General features: G+C 36.2%; 1 protein-coding gene across 1 annotated transcript in view; it reads right to left on the bottom strand.

The window, feature by feature from the left end:
- Nucleotides 1-582: 582 nt before the first annotated feature.
- grid1a (glutamate receptor, ionotropic, delta 1a) overlaps nucleotides 583-25,733 on the bottom strand; it is a 374,524-nt gene continuing 349,373 nt past the window's right edge. The window contains exons 12-16 of the mRNA XM_030156621.1: nucleotides 24,600-24,738; nucleotides 9,538-9,733; nucleotides 7,769-7,935; nucleotides 4,447-4,687; nucleotides 583-1,316 (exon numbers count right to left, since the gene is read on the bottom strand). Of these exons, the coding sequence (XP_030012481.1) occupies nucleotides 879-1,316; nucleotides 4,447-4,687; nucleotides 7,769-7,935; nucleotides 9,538-9,733; nucleotides 24,600-24,738 (1,181 nt within the window). The 3' untranslated portion in view covers nucleotides 583-878. The remainder of the gene's footprint in view (nucleotides 1,317-4,446; nucleotides 4,688-7,768; nucleotides 7,936-9,537; nucleotides 9,734-24,599; nucleotides 24,739-25,733) is intronic.

Here is a 25,733-nt window from a genome sequence, read left to right as displayed (position 1 = left end):
AATGTTTTAAATGTGTTTCTTTTTATTTCAATGTCCTGTGTGAAACACCTTGAATTGTCTTGTTGCTGAAATGTGCTATACAAATAAACTTGCCTTGCCTTATTTGTTTCTTAGTTATGTTTTTGGCTGTAGTGTAGCATGCAGTGTAACCAGTAACCTTGTACTCTTCCATTGTGTTTAGATGTACCTGAAACTGAAAGGAGACATTGTGAAAGAAAAGATCTTTGTGAAAGAAAAAAAAACAAACAAACAAAAAACAGCAAATATACTGGTGCATTATACAAAACATCTCTGACTTGTCACCTATTGAGCTCTAAAGCCAAACTGTACACACAGTGACAGCATGACACCAACATTCCATTCACATAAGTTTTAAAACACACATCTCCGTGTATTTGTATTACACTTTTTATTTTATTTTTTTTCATATGAAACAAATCAATTCTTCCAACGTCTTTGAAGTGTGAAATGTCTTTTTTATCAGGAATTCTCACAGTACATTCAGTTAATGTTGATCTGAAAGAAAACATCTTTGAACTTGGCACTTAGAAAACAACCACAAAGAATTTTCACCTTTATTCATTTAGAACAAAATTTACAAAGCCATTCAAACAGTCATTTTTTTTTTTTTAATACTTTTGTGTTTTTTAAACTCAACTGTTGAGAATATTCAAAATACACTTTTTAATGTTGCTTCTCTCTCTCTTTGTACTTACAAATATGTACATTAAAGTCTCAGTGTCTTGTCCACTGACTCTTCTTCACTTGTAATAAAAATCCTTGTAGGTGTTTTATTTATATCTCGTCACTCTGGTCGCACTCACGTCAGCTCTCCATGATTCCCGTTGAGCTCGAGTGTCTGTGAAAGTTCTGCGTGCTCAGATGGATGTCCCGTGGCTGGGCTCACTGGCTTCTGGGATGGGTCCTCCTGGCACTGGTTGGTAGGACATTGGCATGGGTGTCTTGAGTGGGCTCTGCCGGAAAAGCCCCCCGTTGGGTGCCCTGTGTTTGCAGCGGATCGAGGGCATGGTGGCGCTGCTGAGTGGCAGTGGCAAGGTCCTGCCACCAACCGCGCCCAGTGTCCTTCCTGCCCCGTGACTCTCTTGGAGGAAGGTGGTCACAGAGAGCGGCGGCCCCCCGCGGTGGGATGGGTAATCTCGTGCAGACAAGGCCTCCAGAGACTGGCTGGGCTGCATGCTGCCAATGTCCAGGGCAGAGATCTCGATAGACTGGCCCGGTAGCTGCTTGTGGGCCAAGTCCTCGTCCAGGAGGCTGTTTAAACGCTGGTGGACTTGTTCAAGGTTTACTTCTTTGTCCTAAATACAGACAGAGCAGAGCCAGAAAGTATGTGGAGTAAAAAGGGTAAGAAAATAGAAGTGGACAGAGGTTAAATAAAAGTGGAATGAATGTCAGAGGAAAAGTTAACAGAAAGAGAGTGAAAGAAAACAAACAGGTTAGATCAGGTTATTGGTTTGAACATTGTCATCACTTACATTGTTACATGCAGTACAGTCTACGTATACTTCCACATGATTTACCACAAATGGTATTATGAGTTTGACGACAGTGGAATTACCCCTGCTTATCTCTGCCATGTTTGAGAAAACACTTTATTTGAGTATACCAGAATTTCAAGCAGCTGACATACACTATATATTGAGATGTTACCATAAATAAAACTATAAATCTGACATATGTGGTTGTAAAAGTTAATGTCTCCACTTGTATGATGAACTTTAACAAAGATGTCTCTTCATGCAGGAGTGCTTAAATTTCCTCCACAAATTGCTCATCTGCACTCCACTGCAGGAGGAGCACTAGTAGTTAAAAAGACAAACTGCAATGGACACAAATCGCATGAATCAGACTTTACGAGACAATAAGATCTAGTAAAAGACGTGATAATCTCAATTAATGTCCTGAGTTTTTATTAAAGATGATTTAAAACATGCCTTTTTTTTTTTTTTTTTAATAAACAGGCATCGACATTGCGATACACATATGGGAGAGGAGAGAGAGTAGCCAAATAAAAAGCACATATATTAAAAAAAAAAAAAACAACTAACAAAAACGTAGTATGTTGCAGAAATGTGCAACAGATATTATGATGCGAAATTTTTGGCTGCACCCTGACCTCCATAGTTTTTTATTTTGTCATGATGCACCCATTTAAGTGGATCGATATGAAAGACAGACAGAAAAAGTAAATGACTTGATTGAAAAAGCACAGACTATGAGGTGATGGAGATGATAAATGAAGTGACTGATGTCTAATGCCTTGGCCGGCCCCATGCTCTGCCCCTTTGTCCTGACACAGCCAATGACCATCCAGCACAGGAGCATCCCCCCCCCCCCCAATGTCTCATCTGTCCAAATGTCCCACCTCCCTTCTGATAAAGTGCTTTTTATATCATTATATGTCAATAGACCAGACCAAGGACAAGGACACATAGCCGAAAATATCTTGGAATCCGATCATTGACATATTATCGTGATCAGAAAGTACATGATTGAAGCGGCTCTCATAACAACTACATAAACTACACTGACACTGACACGACTCAGAGTTAACAGTGAAACCTTAACATAGAACACCCAAAACCTCCAGTGTCTTTTAAATGTTACACACTAATACCAGTTTAAAGCAGGTTTAAAAGAATTGTGAACAGTTAAAGCTTGTCTATATACTCTACTACGACTATAGTGTGTTAAAAAAGGATTAAACCTTGGGAATTTTTTCACAGTTTTGACAGTTTTAATTAATCCTTTATACACCATTAAAATTTACCAGATGATGATGTATTGTCTTGTCTCATCAAATCATGTCTTGTGCATTGTGTCATTAAATTGTCTGAAAAAATGAATAAATAAATATAGATTTGTCATAATGTTTGTTAAAGCCTTACATTGCAATTCACAAATTTTGAACAAGTGAATATGTACTATTAACTGAAATATATTTAATGAATTAGTTTGTAAAAAGTATTATTATAACACATATTAGATTTTACACAAATGCTTCCATTAAATGGCTTTCTCCTTCTTCTACCATTCTTACATACATGGACAGTTCTGTCTGAGACAAAGCACACATACAGTATACATAGACCTGTCAGCCTATTGTGTATTTTATATTTTGTAGTGTGTTGACTTATGCTTTTGAAAAAAAAAAACAAAAAAAAAAAGAAAACAAACGTTGGGATATTTGGAAAATAATGTTTCAATTTTCTATTTCATGGCTTTTTTCTTCACTACACTGCTCATTTTATTTATTCAACTAAATTCAGTTTTGTCTACAAACACAAGCAAGAGATGGCTATAGTTTTCTAACATTTTTTTAGTGTAAAAACTTGCCTAACTGAGGAAACTGCAAACATTTTAGACTCCGTTTTGAAACCAACGTTGCTTTAAGACATGCCAATAAAAACCTAATAATAATAGAGTCCATAATCATAGTCATACTAAAACTCATTACCCTCAATAATAAAACACTTAATGTGAGTCTGTTGTGACTTACATGACGGCCTTATGTGGTTATTATGAGAGCTACATCATACAGAAGACTGAACCTTAATGAATAGCAGTAAATCAAACTGTCACATGCTTTTAAAACCACATGGATGGAGTTTGATTTACTGCCATTTGTTTGGGGGAAAGGACTGGGTCTTAAATGGGTGTCATTAGCCAGTTGTTATTGGATAGCTGGTCTGTCAAGTCAAACAGGCAGGTCAATGCTTTAATAAAGCAGCATCTGCTTTTGCTCACACTTTAGTTTAGGGATCCATGTCAAGCCTTATTGTCCGGACGCCTCATGTACAGAGGCTGCCCAGTCAACAGCAGCAAGATGAAGTCTGAGCTCTAAAGTGTTAAGACTTGAATGGATAAGCTAAAGAGAGCTATTGTACAACTGAAGCCCTCATTGACTCAGAAGTACAATTTCAGTAAGAGTTTTAGATTTATATTTCAAACTTATATTTACAATTAATCTTCCAGCTGAGATTCTCTCACGTTATTACCAGTGTCTATGATAACGACTTACTGTGTTCAGGCAAAAAATGTAGCAATTAATGTCCTACATGTCAGTATGAGAGAGAATCACACTGTGTTTGAGAGGAGTCCCTGACAAAGCACCCCAACCTCTCTCCCAACATGAGAAGGAATGAATCGATCACATGATGTCTGGACTACCATCATTAGGTCACAGGGGCACACCTATTATAACTGGGTGTACTGCAGCTCTACTAAATCGGGGCTGGCGTCACCGCCTGCTGGATCCATAAAGTAGAGTGTGGCAGTGGCATCTCTGGGCAGGACCGGGGGACCCAGGGGTCTGGGTCTTGACCGAGGCCTTGGTGGGGCCGGCGGACCCGTGGTGGCCACCGTGGCCCGGTTCTGGGTTAGCAGGCTTGGGCCTGGGCCCTGGCCCGACGAGTTGTCAGCGGTCACCTCTTTGGGCTGCTCTCTCCGGCAGTGGTTGCTGTTCCACCAGGTCTCCAGCGCCGCCACCAGGAGCGCCAGCAGGAGCCCGGCAGCCAGGATACAGAAGACGCCCGCAAAGCTGTGGAGACGCAGCGCTCTCCCCTCGGGCTGGGCGTCTGCATGGCTCTGCAGATCACAGCGACCTTTCTTTGGCCACCATTTCTGCTTCAGAATGTCCAGGTCTCCTTTTTCCTGAAGCTCCAGAATCCTGAGGAACAAATTGTATTTTTAGCTACTGCAGGTAATCTTTGTCATGTAACAGAAATAGAAGTTACTGAAAAGACTTGAAAAGAAGTGCTTCAGAATAATCCAAATACTTAAAACATAGTAATAAATTAGTTTTAGGTAGATGTCATCTTCCTCTGAAACAGCTTATGGCCCTTACAACGGTATTAATTATACCACTATAATTATAAGAAAAATCATTGGTACGGAATAGAAATTATTTTCATACACAAATGCTCAAGAAAATTAGTGGTTTAATATTAAACTGCTCCACGGGGTTATAATTAAAAAATGTGATAACTTTGTAGCTCAAACAATAAAACCATTACAAACCTTAGGAACAATACACTTAATGTTAATGAATTAGTATTACTGCTGAGCCAATTAAAGATCAAATGCTCAAATTACTAAATCCTACCACCGACAATACTAATATTTTTCTATAAATAAAGAAAAGAAAAACAATAGCACTTTCAAGATTAATGGATTTTGTATCAAATTGTAAAAGCCTGGAAAACAAAGATGATCAAATACTAGAGTCAGTCCATTAGTTTGCTTACAGAAAGCAGAGAGAAATGGATGGATGTTGTGGAGGAGAATAATGATGGCAGGGAACAAACTCCCATTGGAGTGGTTTGCGTTCTGCACAGTCATTATTCAACCATTTCACCGGTGACTGACACATTCTTGTCCATGAGCCCGCACATTCATTCCCACTCAGACATGTGTACGTACAGCTGCCATAATGCTCCATAACTTACATTCAATTGAGCATTAATAATCATGACACGTCAAAACCCCAGATGCCTCCAAACAGTGTCCATTTCTGTACTGCCACACAAATCATGTATTTAACAAAAACAAAACACTGAAAAAAATAAAAAATAAAAAAATAAAAAGAGGACATACCAGCCTGGCCTGACCATAAACAAATAAAAAATAAACCCAACTCCTAGATTTAACAATCCTTCCATTGGGTAATTACTGGAGTGATTAAGATGTTTAACGAGTTACAAGTTTTTTAACTCTAACTGATGGAGTGAATAGCTTCTTATTTCTAGACCCTGTAAAGCCTGAACCATTAAATCATTGACAGAAAATTTCAGTTCTTTGAAAGTGGAGCCTTTATTGGTCCTTCTGAACAACCCAAACAATTTTTTTTCATATATCAATTTCCATGTATGAGTTTCTATTTTGTATCATATTTGATACATTGGGTCTCAATGTTCAAAAAATACAATTTTTGATCAAACAAAAACATAATATAACACAAACATGTTTAACAAATTGGTAATTCCTTTTCAAAATTGTCAAAGTTCTGCCTCCTTCCTCATTAATGACAATCTTGTAGTGTCACTGGAAAGGCCTCTGGTGAATGAATTCCTCCCCCCCGGTGGATTATCCATCTATTGCATGAATCTAATTGTATACATCAGGTTTTCAAGGAAAAAATACCACACTGATCATGTAGAGGGCTTCAAAACTCATGTATCAAATATGATACGTTGGGTGTTATGGGGTGAAAAAACCACGTCAATAGACATATAGTGTGGCCATGAAAAATATGATGCTCTGTTTCAGAGCAGCCAAATTAATGATCAACGTTAGAATTTATGTTTAATTTTAATAGTGAAAGTAGGAGCATTTCCACTTCACACAATCTGAACAGAACTCAAAGGACTGGGACTAAATATTTGCATGGCCGTAAACAAAAATACACATTAGTGCTAATCAGAAAAAGGCATCTATTTGCAGGAGAACATAAAGATTGGACTGTGTTTCGATGGAAAACGGTTATGTGGTCTGATGAGTCCAGATTGACCCTTTTCCAGAGTGATGGGTTCATCGGTTTACAAGTGTCACATGAAGCTGATTACCCATCATGCCTAGTGCCTACAGTACAAGCCTGTGGGGGCAGTGTTATGATCTGGGGTTGGTTCAGTTGGTCAGGTCTAGGGTCAGTAATGCTTTATGTTCGTAAAATGAGTTCAGCTGAACCTGAGCATACTGAATGAACACGTCTGAACATCTGTGGATTATTTTCTTCTATGATCACAAAGACATATTCCAAGATGACAACCAGGATTCATCAGATTCATATTATGAGTGGTTCAGGGAGTATGAGACGTCATTTTCACACATGGATTGGCCACCACAGAGTCCAGACCTGAACCCTAATGAGAAGCTTTAGGATGTACTGAAGAATTTAGATGGTGGTTTGACTCGTCCATCTTCAATACAAATTCTTGGCCAGGGATAAATGTGACATGTCACATTTGCATAGGTTTATCAGAATGATGCATCCTATCATCAAAGATTAGGACAACAAAACCAACAAAATACACTGGTCTACAAGGAAAATGCTTCCAGAATAAAAGTAATGAAATTTTACCACATGAGAGTCACTGATAAAGAAAAATCAAGTCAAAAATGCTGGTTGGCTGAACTTTCCAAGATACAGCCTTGGGTCAAAATGTGAAATTCAAGAATTAACGAGAGAATGGGTTTGACTCAAAAGGAATATTTGTCTCAGAGCTACAAGATCTACTTCAAAACACTGTCTGCACATTAGAATACATTCAATTTACAGGTTCTATTTAGTGGAAGATTTATAAAATTATTATATAAATGTACATAAACCAATATATATGTGTAATAACAATCATATACCTTGAAAACATCAGCAAACTGGCACTTTTGTCATTTATTTTCCAATTAATCTTATTAAAATACGTAACATTTAGCACATTTAATGTCTGAAGCAAATCATTTATAAAAAACTGTAGACCAGTGATATTGAAGCATTTTTTTTTTTTTTTTTTTTTAAACCAATCTGTGTCTTTTGGCATATATAATGGAGTGAAAATATCTGACCATCCATCCATCCAAACAATAATGAGAGATCCAGATACTCATTAGAATTGGACTTTATTTTAGGGATAATTTCTTCATGCATGTTGTGAAGTTTGAATAATACAGAAACGGGGCTACCACTGTTATACAGAAATAGTTCTTAATTGAAAAAAGAATCTGAATTAACATTCAATTTGAAGAGTGGACTTACTTTTGAGAGAAGAGATCTCTGTAAGGACTGCCATGCTGTAAGGCTATGCCATAGCCTCTGGTGCTCATGCTGTTTCCCGCTATTGTCAGCGTGCAGTCGTCATCTGTCAGAGCTGCGTATTCTACCACCGCCATATCCCACAGAAAAGCGTACGACTCTCTCTTTGCCTGGACAGTTCAAAGAGATTCCCAAGACACATAGAGAATAATTATATGAAGACATACTGGTATGTGTAAAGCTGGATTTACAGTTTCAGCAGACTGTTTGATTTGGTTGATTTTGTTTGTGTAAGCTCCCTAATTTGGAAAGAGTGTGACTAAAGTGTCCTCCTTCTGTGCAAGAATGCATCTTGAGGTTCAGCTGAAGCTAATTTTATATTATGAGCCACAAGTCATCTGTGGATATTTCCCAAATGTTTATTTATTTATTTTTTGTATGGAAGTACCTCATTACATCCCCAGTCCCCTGTGCAGATGGGTAAGAAAATCACAAAACATATGGAGGATGCACGGCAATAAGAAAAAGGCAGAATTTTCAGAAGCATATGTTGTTGTTTTTTTAAAGGAACATTTTAGAATTTTGCCTCTAATTTTTTCTGTACTTGAGTAGCAGAGAAAAGAATATTTTCCAAGGCTAATATGGAAATGAGGAATCATAAAGTGACCACTTCACTGGACATGCAGGTATTAGCTGAAGATAGACTTAGATATTCTGAATCTGTCCTTTCATTTAAAGGACATTAATTATAATTGAAATGTCATTCGCCTGTATGAAGTTGGGAAATTTCTACTATTTTTTGTTCTTGCTTTTTTTTTACCTTGAAACTTTTGGTAGTGGACCTGCAATGACTGGAAAACCATTATGTAGAAATGCTTCAGTCTTCCTTTTATGCACATAAATTTATTTTCATTTGTCTGCTCGTTTGATTGAACAGATTGCATTTGTACCACCAGACTTTGTTTTAGAAATCCTAAATGAATGCTTCTTTATTTTATTTTATTGCCTGGATGTTGCTTATTTTTACACACACACTGTGGAGAATATGTAGAACATCCACAGCTGAAAATCCTGCTGCAGATCTTTTTGGATTTATATATTTATATTCGCAGTGCACCACCCGGGCTTTTTTCACCCTGCATCCTACATTTTCTGCAATAAAGACAGCTGTCAACAAATGCGGCTGAACAGACTTTTTCACCTCATGTCTCATTAAAACTGCAAAAAGCTCTGGAGTTCACTCACCTTTAACTAATACATTTATTATGTGTAGTGTACACATAACACTTTGATCAAATAATACACAGATGTACGTGCAGCAGTTCATGGCCTACTTACTATAAAATGCAGTTAGAACGCAAGTGAATGAAAATCTGTTTTTCTGTTTCCAACACACTACAGTAAATGCAGCTTGTGGCTCACATGAGGCTGTTGAAAGTATATATGCACACTCCACTGAAATTTTTAACATACGGATTATTTTTATTTAATCGAGGGTTCGTGTTGAAGGAGACACAGTACCTTTCCTCTTTAAATAACACTTGCTGAAGAATTAAGTTGATCTAAAGAAGTTTTTTGCAATAATCTTTTGATTTATTCTAAATGTTGCATCATCCCTGTGCTGAACACATTTGTGTAGTGATTTCCTCATAAACAGGATGTGTTTAAAAGCAACAGCCGAGTGTAAGGGTGTCCTAAAGACGTCACATATTAGGGAACATGAGTTAAAATGTTTTTATGTTTTCTTTGTAGAGATCAGAATACATAATCACCTTCTTGATCCCCTCAGATGGGCTGGTGACGGAGTGTTCAAAGCCATTATTCTTGTTGATGACTTTCCACAGCTCAGCGTATGTGTTGTCCTGCTCCAGAGGGTTGGTGCCTTTGGCCCGGAAATATTCGTAAACAGCTGAGTCCCTCACAGTCCCATACACCAGGTCCACCTGTTTGGACAGGTCCTGGAAAGATCTGGACAATATTATCAGAAAAAAACAAAACAAAACAGGAATTAGTGGTAATTCAGACTGGTGGAAAATGTCTGTGTGGTTAAAATTAGTGCTGTCAAAAAATTACAATTTTTAAGCAGATTAATCACAGGGTTGTTGTGGCTGAATTTTGATTAATTGTGATTAAATATCATTCATTTTTAATCTATATTAATCACGTTTCATTTTGCATGAGTAAGCAGACTCAAGACAGAAGGGAATATAACTTATTAAACACCTTCAACAGTTTCAACAAAACAACTTGAAACAACTGTTCCGTCATGTTTTTTTTGTCCTCATATTTCCATCCAGAAGGCCAACCTGCTGTTTACTGTCTTCCATCTTTATGGGTTGGTTCTGCTGCCTGTCACTACTGGATCACCTGCCCATTTGCACATGCATGACGCTAACTCTACTTGGACAAACTGCCCAAATGCAATGCCAGAGACGTTCAGACTCATTCTGCAGTGCAGATCGGTTAATTGTGTTAAAATTTTGAATCAGATTAATCATGATGATGGACTAATCCGTGTTAATTTTGACAGCCCTAGTAAGAATAAAAGCATCAACACTATAACAAAGTAGATTTCCTAAAAGAAAAACAAAACTGAGCCATATACAGATATACCAGTCGGAGCTAAAATGTTCTGAATTGTTTTAGAGCTATCTCAAATAAATAAAATGTGAACAGAACCAAAAAAAAAAACCTTAAGAGTGACTTATGGTTCCACTTTTGTTTCAATGTTTGGTAATTTTCTTTCAGTCATTCCCAAAAGCATAACTCTGCATCACTTTTCAAGCCAAATCTCACTGTTACCACTTTTAGCATGTCAACTTTAAAAACTGACAAGTATGCTTTATTTTTCCTCCACATACGTGATGCAAGAAATCGCTGACTTATGAAACATTTCAAGTCAGAAAAAGAACTAAGTATTAAAGCCTGAATTTTTGCTTTTTATGCAGCAAGTTTTTCACTAACAAATGCAATACTAGGAGGAACACCACACATTTGACCTTTTATGATATTAACCAAAACAACTTAAATCAACAAAGTAGCCACTGAGGCTAAATACATACAGGGTGGGGAAGCAAAATTTACAATATTTTGAGGCAGGGATTGAAAGACAGTGTATGATCACTTAGTTTATTGAAAGTCATGAGAATTTATTTGCCACAAGAAAATTGACATAATAGAAAATGTTTTTATTCTATGTGTCCTCCTTCTTTCTCAATAACTGCCTTCACACGCTTCCTGAAACTTGCGCAAGTGTTCCTCAAATATTCGGGTGACAACTTCTCCCATTCTTCTTTAATAGTATCTTCCAGACTTTCTCATAATAGTTTTGCTCATAGTCATTCTCTTCTTTCCATTATAAACAGTCTTTATGGACACTCCAACTATTTTTGAAATCTCCTTTGGTGTGACGAGTGCATTCAGCAAATCACACACTCTTTGACGTTTGCTTTCCTGATTACTCATGTGGGCAAAAGTTTCTGAAAAGGTATGGATAATAGTGTTAGGTATGATTATGACATCAGTATATGTTTGGTTTCAAAACAATTGACGTAGTGCCTGCTGAGAAAAAACAACTAAATGTTCATTGTAAATTTTGCTTCCCCACCCTCTAATACATAATGTAATGTAGTTCACCATTATTGTAAGGTCTTCTTCTCTCTCCTTCAGTCGTTAAAGGCCAAAGTCACGCCTTATGGCTCTTAATCTGTTTTACTCACTATTTAAAACTCAAGATGGAAATCCCTCCTGTTTCAGATCATCCAATCAGTAAACCTGAAACTACCGCCCCCCCTCTGTCTTTATTACTATTTATCAACCAAATTAACTGCACCTGTAGAGTGCCGCCTGCTGCTGCTGATGCAGATGCCAACATTTTTCCCAGCAGCACTTGCCAGATTTAGAGCCATAATGACCAGTTTGGTGGTGAGGGGGGTGTTATGTCTCTGACAGTTTATGGGGTGTCTGTACTGAACTCTATTCTATTTTTTATGAACAATACTCTACACTTGAAAACTCGTCCTTTCTGATTAAAATGCCTAATATGCAGGTGTTGTGCGGCCAATAAGGAATGAGGCTCTGGTTCCAGCTGTATTTTACATATGGAGATGATTGGCAATTTCATACAGCATCATATTTGCTAAATCCTAGTGTCACTGTAATTAGAGTTGCTCCCGGTGTAATTTGAATGACAATCTACCGTGCAGATTACCTAGTTCCTTAACTGGCCGTAAGTCGGGTTGATGCACTCAATTCAGAAAATCAACACACTGGAGTGGCCGCCGCAATGTTTATGTAACCAGGAGTGTCTTGTCTGCAGTTTCCTAAAAAGTCACTGCACTGAATGGCTTATCTCAAGATGATAATGTTGGGCTAATTCAACCATATAATTAAAGTGTATATGGTGTAATCGTTGCTGTGTGTGGGGAAAAAAACAGCAAGCGAGAAGGAAATAACTGATTAGGTATTTCACGGTCTCCATCTTATTCTGTTGGATTAAACCTCAGGTTTTACCTTAAAATATGATGCCTTAATTTCCCCTTTTATGTACTTTAACTGCACAACAAATGCAACCTAGCGGAAGCAAATCAGCAGCATAAATATTAAGATCCAGCAGCTGGAATGGAGGGGGTAAATACAAGAGGTGAAAACCACAGTGTTAGAAAACTATCAAAGAAAAAACACAAACAGCAGCCCAGTTAAAAAGCCAAGAAATGGTAAGAATATAAAAACAGCAAGTGGTGATGTTTAGCAGCGACTGCAGAATCCGTCTTAGTCTGAAAGTTCTTTTTTCTGGTTTTTCCTTTTCTTTCTCAGAGCTGAACAGCAATAGGCTTTGAGCTGTGATCGATATATGAGGGTCCAGCCCCGGCCCTCTGTTCATTAGCTATAATGGCCAAACTAAGATTGAAAGAGGCACACAAGCACACACATGCACACACATGCACACAAACACACAACATATTCTCCTCTTGCTGCTTTCTCTCATCAAGTGGTACAGACACACAGTCTAGACACAATAATCTTTCTCTCATAAGTGCATTCCTCTTTAAGAGTTGAGGAGCTAAAGGTGGGCATGCATGAAATTCAAGAAATACTATTAAAAAAAAACCCTAACGTGGATGTGTGTGTGTTTGTGGCGATGAGGCCTCAGCAGTTATTATTTAAACAACCTGTTGGTCCGTTTTGCATTATTTTAGATGATATCAAAATACACAAGGGAAAAAAAAAAAGATGTTATTTTTCTTGGCAGGAAAACAGTTTCACCTCTTTACATAAGGAAGTAGGTGTTATTTTAATGAGTTAACAAGTGGGAAAAAAACACAAAGTGAAAGAAATATGTTGACTAAATAAATAAAAATGTGGTGTTTAATGCAAAATTAATAAGTACGCTTAATACAATGAATAAAACAAACGAATTATTTTACTCTCAGAAGCACAAATGCAAAACAAGTGACCAAAGCTGCACTGCACTACGCTGTCTTTTAAAATTCCACACATATCTGTCCAAATGTTTTCAAGGCTCAGGCACAGCTTGGAGGACAGACTACCAATGCTGTGTCTGACAAACATCCTCACATGAAAGAAATGATTTAGATTTCGAGTTTTCAAACATTACACGAACAAGCTGCCATTTTCCATGAGGATCACGGTATTGGTATTTTAGTGCAAGAATCATGTTTGTTTTCAACCTTGTCCGTCATTTTGTGGTGCCGTCTAATTTAATGATATGTTGTTATAAAGCGGTTCTGTATCTGTAAGAGGTGAACAGCTGCCTACTTCAGCCTGGATGGAAGGATCCACAAGGACTACTGCAGCAAGGACACACTTCCATGATGTTGCGCAGATGTACACGGCAAATACTTAATGCTTTATACGTTAAATATGCCCGTTACTGCAGAAAGAATTTCTAGTCGGCTACAGCTAATGACTGGAATCTGTTACAAAACACTAAAATGGGATATGTTTATTTCAGTCTCAGCTTTTCAATCTGCTTAAGGACACTTAAAGACCTATTTATTTATCTTATATTGTCTCTGCATATTATTTATTCTTATCTGATGAACTGCCTTGTTCTGTGTGTTTGATTAGTTATTGTTTTTGCTTGTTTTTACCCCTCCTCTTTCTCCCTATCTGGTAGACATTGTACAGAAGGAGCCATTCTTAATGTCTTTGCCTGATAAAATAAAGGTAAAAAAAAATATTAAGAAAAAAAAAAAAATCCTCTGATTTGAAGCGCCTTTGTGTCCCTTAATAAGCATATCTTTTCTAGGATAGGAAAGAAACCAACAACCAACCACTCACAAAAGATAACATTTACTGTGACAAAAGCAGGTTCTTCCACATAAAAAAAGGAGGTGAAAAACAACACCCTCAGAAACACTGAAAAACTGAAATTATTTGTGGAAAGGATGCAACAACTGCTTGTTATTCCTCTTTCACAAAAAGGCTACATGTTCAGCATATACAGAAATATATAAAGAGCTTTAATACATTTTCATAGAATTACAAAACTTAACCACTGGTGATTTTCTATGATAATGCCCCGTTCATACTCATAAAGACATTTTTCTAAATAGATATATTCATTTCATTTGTTTTTACCCCCGAAGAGGAAGCGAGGGATATTGTTTTTAGTTTGGTTTCTTTATTTGTTGTTAACACTCTAGCAGCAAAACTGTTGCTTCAATTCATACCAAATTGGGTTTATAAATTGCCAGGGACCCAGAATAGATGTCATTAAATTTGGGGGAGAGTAGGTCAAAGTTTCAATTTTTTATGATTTATTTATTTTTTTTTCCCATTTACTTATAATGGGCAAAATTTCACATGTCTGTAGCAGCGAAACTATTGGTTGAATTCACACCAAATTGGGTTTCTAGATTGCCAGTGACTTAGAATAGATGTGGTTACACTTTGGGAAAAGTAGGTCAAAGTTTAGATTTTTAATGAATTTTGAAAATATTTTTTCTTCTCCCATTTACTTATAAAGGCCAAAATTTCATGTCTATAAAAAACATCAATTTTGTTTCAATTTACTTCAAACTTGGCACATATATAGTCAATTAATACACTGACATCACCACATGCATAGACATGATGACATCACCTGGATCGATGCCAAAATAAGATACAATATGTGTGAGGGGCGGGGTTTGTTGTGCCTGGGACCACTTGTCTTGTTTTTTTTTTTTTTTTTTCTTCTCTCTATAATAACCCAAAAACAACTAAAAACTGATACAAACACAAGACAAACCACAGATAAACTTATGGACACAGTGGATAACACTGGTTGTAGCAGACAAAGAGGATTGAATGTGTCATTAAAAAGAGCAGAAATGACAAATGAAGTTGTGAACACAAGTTACTGAAGTGTTGTTTCAGGTTGTTGAAGTTTGTTGTATACATTATAATCATTTCACCATAACACCGATCTGCTTCATTTCCCAAATGTATCCGTGCTGACCTCGAGCGCCTGCAGGTCTGATTTATACACCTGGATTTGATGTCTCAGGTGCAGCGTCATTACACAAAACAATAACAGACACATGCAAAATGGGGTGTGACGCCATCATTTTCCACTCTCTTTATTTTTCCTGAACAGATGGACACACGCAAACTGCAGTTTTTAGAAATCTTCACATAGGAAAGCTTTTTTAAAATTTTTGCAAACTAAAACATCAGTTTCATACGGAAAAGATGCTCAAATTATTATTTTTTTTCTTTGTTTTTTTAACCCTCCGGTATCCGGGTGCGCCTTTTAGGCACACTTTGCACTTCGCTTTAAAAAACTTCATATTGTTTTTCACAATTTAAATAAGGTTAGAATTCAAAAGTTGTTCATTTTTGCATGATCTTTTAAATTCTGGCCACCAACTAAAATTTGCACATTGTCAACAAAAGAAAATTACAAGACTAGCATCTGTCTCCCAAGTGTGTCTAAAACACGCTATTTCTTCCATTTGATATGTATGATTGGGGCTAACCTTGATTTACAAAAATAAAATCAAATTAGAGCAGAAAAATAAATCAATATATAATATTTAATAGTTTGATTTATAGGTGTGCATTTTATGTACACTTGGTGACTGATGCTAGTATTTTTGAACATTTGACCTAGTGCCAAAAATAATAATACAAATTAACCAATGTTGGAGTTAATCATTGACATATGCCAGGATGAAAAAATCAAATAATATGTGATCCACTTTTTATGTAGTATATTGAAAAAAAAAACTTTTTTAAAATTTTTTTTATTTTTTGCTTCCAAAAAAATGGTTTGTTTACATTACAAACACAGCATTTAAAGGGTTAAAAAATGTGACAATTATTGAGTATTTGGTATTTTTATTTACAGCTCAAGTTGATGACAGAAAAAAAGTGTAAAAGAATTAAAAACAAACTGTATGAAAATTTTTTTGACATTATTCCACAAGTGTGCCAAAAAGGCACACTTGGTGCTTAGTAAGGGCCTTGCTGGACGAGATACCGGAGGGTTAATGTTAGCAGAACCAATAGGGTCTTTTAGTCTGCATTGGTATTTATTGATTATTTATTGTTGATTATTTAAATGCATTTATTCGTACTTGCTTTCAATGATCCATTATTTGTGCACTGATTTATTTATGTTTGTCATATTGCACTTTGGATGTGGGCTGTTGTCTGTGGCAAGCTGTAAATGAATTGCCCGCATGGAGTAAATAAAGTTTTCTGAATCTGAATCTGAATGTAGAGAAAAAGATCCATTTTGCTAAATCTGTACTATTGTGCAGGAGGTATAAGATCTAGGCCAACTAAGAGCTAATACGATCATCCACTCCTATATACAATTGCGGAAAAAATTATTAGACCACCCCTTGTTTTTTTCAATTTCTTGTTCATTTTAATGCCTTGTACAACTAAAGGTACATATGTTTGGACAAATATAATGATAACAACAAAAATAGCTCATAAGAGTTTAATTTCAGAGCTGATATCTATCCATTTTCCATGTTTTCTTGATAATAACCAAAATCACTTCAGTTCTTACATCAATATCTATGGCATTGTACTGACAAAAACAGTGCTTTTAGGCGTTTCATGTTTTCTTTTCTGTCGGTTTTAGTCACATGATACACACAGGAGTTAGTATTTGACTGCATAAGCATTGTTTTTATGACTTTTGATGGTCTAATAATTATTTCCGTGACTGTATTTCCTCTGTTTTATGTGAACTGCATTCCAGACATACGTGCCTTCTCTGTCTATTTAAGTGTTTTTACAGGGTCAAAAAGGCATGTTAGGAAATGCAAAGTAAGAGGTAGAATTTAAAAAAAAAAAAAAAAAAAAAAAAAGGCGTGAAATTGCTTTAAGGGGCCTTTTTTCAGTTAATCAAGAAACTCCCAATCATGAAGAGAAACTGTAGGGTTTTTTCCTATCTGCAATAAAAATAAGCATTCTCTTTCCTTCGCTAGTCAGAACTGACCCCCAGGCACAAAGACAGGTACAAATTAAACTTGAGCTGCATTAAATAAATTCATCCCATTCTTTCACATTTGAATCAACTACTCTTCATGTTCCTGTTTTTTGTCTGCATTTTGTCTTTTAGGAGCAGATGTATTAACCCATAAAGACCCAGTGCTACTTTTGAGTCAGTTCCTAAATGAATTTTTCTCTCTATTTAACCTTTACTAAGTGATTTATTTATTTATTACTTTATTTATTAGGGACAGTGCATATTAATGAACATCTACAACAATTATAGCTGTAAATATGCCAGATTGTAGCAACAGTGCTCATTTCCATCTGTACTCCCTAGGTAGGTGACAAGAAAGACAACTGACACACAACACAACACAACACAACACAACACAACACAGTGAGGGTGATGATCACAGCCTTGGTTTTCCTTCATCCATTGTTTAAGTTGTGATTTGAAGGAGGCATATGATTGTGAGTCTTTTATGTTGAGTGGTAAACTGTTCCAATACTCAGTTCCAGGGACTGAAAGTGTAGTTTGTCTAAAAGTAGTGTACCTGTGTGGCACCTCACAGTCTCCTTGAGCTGTGGCCCTGGTGACCATCCCACTGACAGAGCAGGGTTTGATAAAATCTGTCAAAGGAGGACGGGCAAGTCCATGCAAGACTTTAAATGTCAGGCACGCATTTTTAAAAGTCACAAAATTATTTAAATTAAGAAATTTTATATTTATCTAAAACAATGCAGTGGTGGAAATTAAATGTTTTTTTGTCAAAAATTTGTATGGCTTTTTTTAAAAAGTCACCATTTATTACAATATTATCCTCTGTATTTTGCATTTTTTTCAGTCAAAATTAGATACTTTCCGTTGTAGTATCTAATTTTGACACATGACAATTTACTGATCATGTGGCTGTTCATAAAAGCTCAAATTAAACTGGAAGTTATTATATCAAAAACAGAGGAAACTGGAGAAAAAGTGATTTTTTCAGTCAAATACAGCATTACGTGAACATAAACCAAGTGCCTCCATCTACTGTCATTGATCAAACTCCATGGGTTTTATTGGTCAATCAATGTTGTAGAAGATGACAGTGTTTCCATGGCAACTATGGAGCCTCTGGATGTCCAAATGGGTCATATCTGATGACCATGAAAAGACGACAAACTGTATTTTACACCAATTACTTGCATGTATTGTTAGGTTTAATGGGTCAACAGCAGTGGCGGCTGCTCGTCTTTCAGACAGGGGAAGCTCATTGTTGGCTTACATAAAAAAAAAAAAAATAAAAAAAATAAAAAAATTTGTCAAGTTATTTAAACATAAATTCGGCCCTCCGTTCCTTTTTAAGAAAATGCTCAGTGACCTTATCTACCAAGTCGGCGTCTTTTCCAGGGACTGGACCAGTGTCCTCTCAATGTCCAGCAGAGCTGGTCTGCTCAGATTGCCTTGGCCCATTGTGTTGTACGTAGGTGTAAGACTTCAGCCTTTTTAAACAAGAGATGCTCCTTTCACTCCGACCTAGCCGACATTATGATTGATTTAACTATCTTCAAAACGATATTAAACTCAAATAAGAAATGACTAAATTATGGAACTGAAACAAGAAAACGCTGAAATTATGTTAAATTGAAACAAGGAAGTAGAATGAGTGTGTTTTATTTACAGTGCAAGAAATGAACGAGTAATTTCATAGTGGTTTCTCTCTCTCTTTCACAGCAGAAGATGTGACGGTATTAAACTGAACTGTGTCAGTGAAGGAGGGGATCTGAAAAAAACTGTCAATCAAACAGGATTCAGCCTTTCGACTGATTCTCCAATCAGCACGTGGGATTCTGGCGTCCAGCCCGGCCGAGCTCCACCCACAGCTCTTCTGATCCTTTAGATCAGAAGATGGTTTAGGTCGCCGGCGGCTGTTTGGGTCTTTCTGGGTTAAGTCAAATCAGAAATTACTCTCATTATTTGCATATACTGTGTATAGGCACTGACCTCCCAGATTTGCACAAGACATGCAAATAGGCCATGACTATCAAGAAAGTCATAGGTAAGTATTATTTCACATCCGGTAAAGTCAAACTCAGTGCTTGGAGACTTGCATGTTACGTACAAATCTGGAGTATACAGCTTTTCTGAACCGCAGTGTGGTTTTCTCCCAAGGAAGAAGATGGCAAATAAACCCACTTTGCTCTGTAAGCATTTCTCTGGGGATTTCCTGTTTCTGGGGTCATTGGGTTAAATTTTGTTTTCTGCTGAGTGAACTCTGATTAGCTTAGAGACGGAGTGCACAAGGACTGCACTCCGGGAACAACAGTAGTATGGGATGTGTTTTCTAAGGGCTTGTGTTTTTGATATTTGTTGATTTTTCCATTAATAATTTAAGTTTGTTTTCTCCCCACTCCCCTAAATAATCATTTGGAGTTAGGTTGATTGCAGTAGTTAAACAGCACTTGTGTACTATGTGAAAGACTTGTGTTCCTGTTATTACAAATCTGAGTGTAAAATACACATCAGTCCACACAGGTGAGCTGTGCACTGTTTAACATTCGCTCCCTGTCCTCATATGTCCACATGTGGCTATTTGTTCAGCAGTAGACAGACCCAATACAATCAAATGCCTCTGTAGCCATTCTTTGGGGAGAGACGGTAAACCAAATTGGATTTACTGACAAATAACATTTGGACTGAGGACAGGCTAGTTGTTAGGCAGTGGGTCAAAAATTACAGAAAAACAGAATAGACCAAACTCTGTTTACCAATGAGCACTACACACTAATGAACGTTCAACCAGAGCCACAGCACTTGTTTCTGTACAAAAATAACCATTTACACTCAAGAAAACACTTTACAGTACATAGTGTACAGGGTGCACAGGTGTTTTTGTGTGTATAGGACCAAACATAAAACTTAAGACAGTTCAAGGATGGCAGAAGATGTCTATATTATATAAAGATATGTAGCAGACAGCTGTGTTCAAGGCTGTGCATGGTTACAAATACACCATATAATATACACTGCCCAGTCTAAATAAATAAATAAAAACAGTACGCACAAAAAAAAAAAAAAAAAAAAAAAACTGTCCGGATTTAACTAAGCACTTAGTTCAGACCTGCTGGGACCTAAATTGTTTATCATATATGTTAACGACATTTGTGATGTTTCAATGTTATTGAAATTTGTATTATTTGCGGACGATACTAATTTTTACAGTTTGGGATATGACTTAAAAGCTTTAGTTAATATTATTGAACAAGAAAAGGTTAAACTTAAGAGATGGTTTGATGTTAATAAATTATCACTTAATATAAAAAAAAACAAAGTTTATGATTTTGGTAAGAAAAGAAGGGAGGAAAATGTAATATTGTCTATAGATGGAATTAATATTGAAAGGGTCTCTGAACTTCGCTTTTTGGGAGTAATATTGGATGAAGGTCTGACATGGAAATCCCATATTGCACATGTGAGGAAAAAGATGTCGAAAAGTATTTTCATTTTAAATAAGGTAAAGTATTTGTTAGATTACAGGGCAATGCGAACACTGTATTGTGCATTTATTTTGCCATATATTAGCTACTGTGTGGAAGTCTGGGGTAATACATATAAGAGTAACACAAAGCTGTTATATCTCCTACAGAAGAGAGTTATCAGGATTATCCATAAAGCAGATTATCAGGAACACACTAATATATTATTTATTAATTCTGGATTATTGAAATGGCAGGAACTAGTTAAGTTACAGACATTAATTGTTATGTTCAAGGCCAAAAGTAAAGCACTACCAGCTAAATTACAAGAATTGTTTGTCTTCACTGCAGAGAATGAAGAGCATAGAAGGAAAGGTCATTTCAAACACCAGTGTGCACGGACAACTTTGAAGCAGATGTGTGTATCAGTGGTTGGCGTTAAACTCTGGAATTCTCTTTATAATGAATTGAAGGACTGTAAAAACATATTCCAACTGAAAAAAGTGTATAAAGAAAGAACAATGAGATTATATGAACAGTTATAAGTTTTACATTTGGCTTTGTATTTGTTTTGTATTTTGTGACATATTTATTTACTTGTTTTGGACTGGTGAAATGTTTTTGCATCATTTCATAAGGTTTATATTTACTTATGTTTTGTACTTTCTGGATATGTAGTTTTGCACTTGGTTTTGTATTCATTTGGTACTATCTTTGGATGTATTTTGTTGGTTTGTCTGACTTTATACAGTATGATTTTATAGCTAGTTGTGTATGGCTAACCATTAAGGTTATTATTATTTAGAAGGGGGGCAGGAAATATAAGATTTTCTTCATCCTGCTCCTTTTCGAGCATGGGTGTGTACATGTTTGTTTACTTGATGATTATTGAATGTTACTGATGAAATGCACAACCATGAACAAAAGAAAGAAAGAAAGAAAGAAAGAAAGAAAGAAAGAAAGAAAGAAAGAAAGAAAGAAAGATCCTTCCATGAGTAAGTACTGCAGTAGTTAATAATCTTTCAGCTGGAACAGGTTATTTAACTGCAGTAAGTGTCCTCTCATGTCTTTAACGTCCTACAGATTGGACAATGCCAGGATTGATCAGGATCATCAGGCTTGTGACAGAACGGTTCAGGGAGAGTGAGACATGGATTAGCCTTCATAAAGTTCAGACACTAATTTGGGATGTGATGAAGACTTGATGCAGTGGTCCGATCCTCCATCATTAATAATAAAAAATTAATGCAACTATAGATGGAAAAAATACTCTGAACCTTATTGTGACCCTACATAAGCATTAGGTGGCAAAAAAGATGTCAGAGGGAATGTTTCTCGTGTCCAAAACCAAAGGTTGTGCAGTGAAATATTGCATGCGCAACTTTTTTTTTTGGGTCGGACAGTGTTTAAGTGTTTGATTCAGGACAATAAAGTGGGCCAAGTGAGACCAACATGTTCTCATTAAATCATGTGGCTTTACAGTGAAACAATGCATCACTAATGCTAGCCTGTTTTTAGTTTAACTTTATGTACTCCATTATAGGAACCACTTTACAATAACGCCAGTGTCATAAAATATTAATAAATGTTTATTAATTAGGCTGTAAACAGTGTATGAATCATTAATGTGCTGTGATACAACAGTGACCTGTTACTCAGCAGACACTTAACTCTCATTTACCACAAGTTCATTGGTTTCTGGCGCTTGTTTTATTTCCTTCTCCATCTGCAGCTTTAACACCTACCAGCTTCATCTCATATTTATTTATAAGTGACTAGAATTTAACTACCATCAGCATATCTAATAGTTCCAAAAATTTAATTGGAATATCACATTTTGGCAAATGATAATAAACAGATCGAGACTTTAATTTGACTTTTACTCTTTAACACATACTGAAGAGTTAACCCCCAAAGATGTCAACAACTGCCTCGACCAAAAGTATCTACTGATGGAAAATGTTTAACAGTTTCTGAACCACTAAACCACAAGTGTCAAACAAACAGCCCACCAAACAGTCAAATCCGGCCCGTGGGATAAATATGTAAAATGCAAAAATTATACTGAAGATATTTAGAATAGGTTTAGTTCAGGGGCCACATACAGATCAATATGACCTAAAGTGGGTTATACCAGTAAAATACTATCATAATAACCCATAAATAATGACAACTACAGATTCTTCTTTTTGTTTTCATGCAAAAAAAAAGCAAATTTCCATGAAAATGCTTACATTTACAAACTATCCTTTAGCAAAAAATTTGAATAACCAGAACAAAATATGAACAACCTAAAATGTCTTAAGAGAAGTAAGTGCAGTTTTAACAATATTCTGCCTGTTAATAAGTGTTTTGTGGATTTTAGATCCACTGTGATCTGAACATGTGAAAATGATAAGCATATGAAAATTGCAGTTATTTTTCTTCATTCCAGGTCGTTCATGTTATTCACATTTTTAAGGAAACTTTTTAGATGTAAACATTTTTATAATGTAATTTTACTATTTTCACTGTTCTTATTTTATTGGTGCGGCCCACTTCAGGTTATATTGGACTGAATGTGGCCCCTGAACTAAAATGAGTTTGACACCCTTGCCCTAAACCTATCAACGTGTTAAGATAATTCAGGTAAAAAGCAGTTTCTCAGCTTTTTGTGTGTCTTTTTTGAGTGTTCAGCGGCTCTGGAATGAATGTGGAAACACTTATCCTCTACAATATAAATCACTAATTAAAAACAGTCTTGTAGATGTTTATTTTATGTTCACTGAATGACATATTTTGCTGAAAAAGACACTTTTATGTCAGTTTTTATAGAATAATCTTTGAATTAAACATATATGCAATCAGTAAATTAAATACGGAAAAATTCTTGAGTTTTACTTAATGATACTAAGTGCAGAGGATAATATTATAATAAATGATAATAATTAAATTAAGAAAGGTTTTCATTTTAATTTCACAGTTTACACAATGTTACTATTAACCCTTTCATGCATAGTGGTCACTCCAGTGGACAGTTATTCTGCGGCTGTTCTATTGTTTATTCATGGGTTTTGTTGTTTTAGTTCCATATCAGGACTCATGCATCATCCAAAACACTGCAATTCATACAATTACTGTAACTTTGCTGTTCTTGATAAACCTGTTCTGCAGTAACATGTTTTAGTGTAAATCAATTGCTAATTGGTATTAGACTGTAATTAACAAACAATTTATTTATTTATTTATTTATTTTGCATATCCTTCTGAGACCCAGCAATGCATTTTGTCCTCTGTAGGGGACAAAAGTTTGACAGTTTTACTTTAAAAATGCTGTCCATTACAAAGGACATTCCATTAAAAAAATCAATCAATAAATAAAAGTAGTTTTAAAAATTTGAAAAAACTGTTGCATTATGCAGTTTCCAATCAAGACAATTTTTTAATGTAAAAAAGCTAAAACAGGCCATTTCCTGGGTCTCAGGAGGATTTTATCTCCATGAAATGAGTAATAACTAATATTAGAGTGTGATCAAATGTGAGAAAACAGTAACAATTTAGCAATTAGTGGCATTAAAAATGCTTTTATTTCATAGTTTTCACACAGTATATCACTTTCTGATGATGATTTTTGTATAAATGTTTCTTTGCTTCAAAACTTAAATGCATGGTGTCCAGCTCAGTGGACATTTTTGTAACTCCATGAAAAATATGTTCATTAAAAAAAAAAAAAAAAAAAAATCAATTGCATTGTTTTTTTCATGCCTAAAGACAAACAAAAACACTCAAGAAAAACATATTGACTAAGGTTCTCATAATTTGTGCATGAAAGGGTTAATAAATGGTTGTAACTCTCTTTCTAAGACTGTGAAGTGGTTCTGAACTGTGACGATTGAAGAAGTAACACATGACAGAACATGATCCAGACTAGTCTTACCGGACAGCGTTGTCCATGCGTGACACGGTGAGGTATGCAGCCAGGTTCGCTGTATATGATGAACACACGATGAGGGTGAAGAGCCACCAGCTGCCCATGACGATCCGCAGAGCCACCGATCCCAAGATGGAGTCAGTTCCTGTGGAGGAGCAGAGGTAAACCCAAACATGATCACACAGGCACGAAAGATGGGAAGGATCCTTTAATCCTCAGTGTAGTTCAGGGGCCACATGCAGCCCAATGTGATCTAAGGTGAGCCAGACCAGTACAATAGCATACATAACAACCTATAAATAATAATCTAAATTTTTTGTATTTTTGTTTAAGTGTGAAAGAGTAAAATTATATTATGAAAATGAGAATAACCTCAGCAACCATGTATAGCCTGACATTTGTTAGGAAAAATCAATTTCAACTAATACTGCCACAGACAGCTCATTTTCTGACGATTAATCTTTCAACATTTTTTTCAATTAGTCAACTAATCTAAACGACTTTTTTTTTTTTTTTTTTAAATCAAGTGTTTGTTATTTTGTTGTGTCCATTTTATTTTGAATACAACTCAAGGGCCAAAACATAAAATGTCATCTGTACCAAGACAAATGTAAACAATATAAACTAGAAGCACTCACAGAGCGCAGACCTCCGCCAAAGCAGATCAGTACCCCGGATTTGGATGAAAATTTCAGGAAATGTTGATACTGGCACAAGGAACAAATGATTAAATTTCGGTGGTGATCGAGGGTGGGGGTGGTGGTGGTGGGGGCACTGATCTGCCTTGGCGGAGGTCTGTGCTGTCTTTTCTAGAAAAGCACTTGTAGAGCGCAGACCTCCGCCAAGGTAGATCAGCCCCCCCCCCCGATCAGACCAAAATTTAATCATTTGTTCCTTGTGCCAGTAACAACATTTCCTGAAATTTTCATCCAAATCCGTCCATAACTTTTTGAGTTATCTTGCACACAAACAGACAAACAGACAAACCAACGCTGACAAAAACATAACCTCCTTGGCAGAGGTAATAACTTAAATATTACCAAACAAAAAAGTACAAAGTGGGATGTTTTCCATGTAAGAGTGGGGGACTGAGGGGGGGGAGGGATGAACGGGTACGCACTGATCTGCGGACTGTGAGGG

The sequence above is a fragment of the Sphaeramia orbicularis genome, chromosome 15 (assembly GCF_902148855.1).
Source record: "Sphaeramia orbicularis chromosome 15, fSphaOr1.1, whole genome shotgun sequence".
In the NCBI taxonomy this organism is placed as follows: Eukaryota; Metazoa; Chordata; class Actinopteri; order Kurtiformes; family Apogonidae; genus Sphaeramia; species Sphaeramia orbicularis.
The sequence above is the reverse complement of the archived record's forward strand: the minus strand, read 5'-3'. Positions and strand labels throughout refer to the sequence as shown.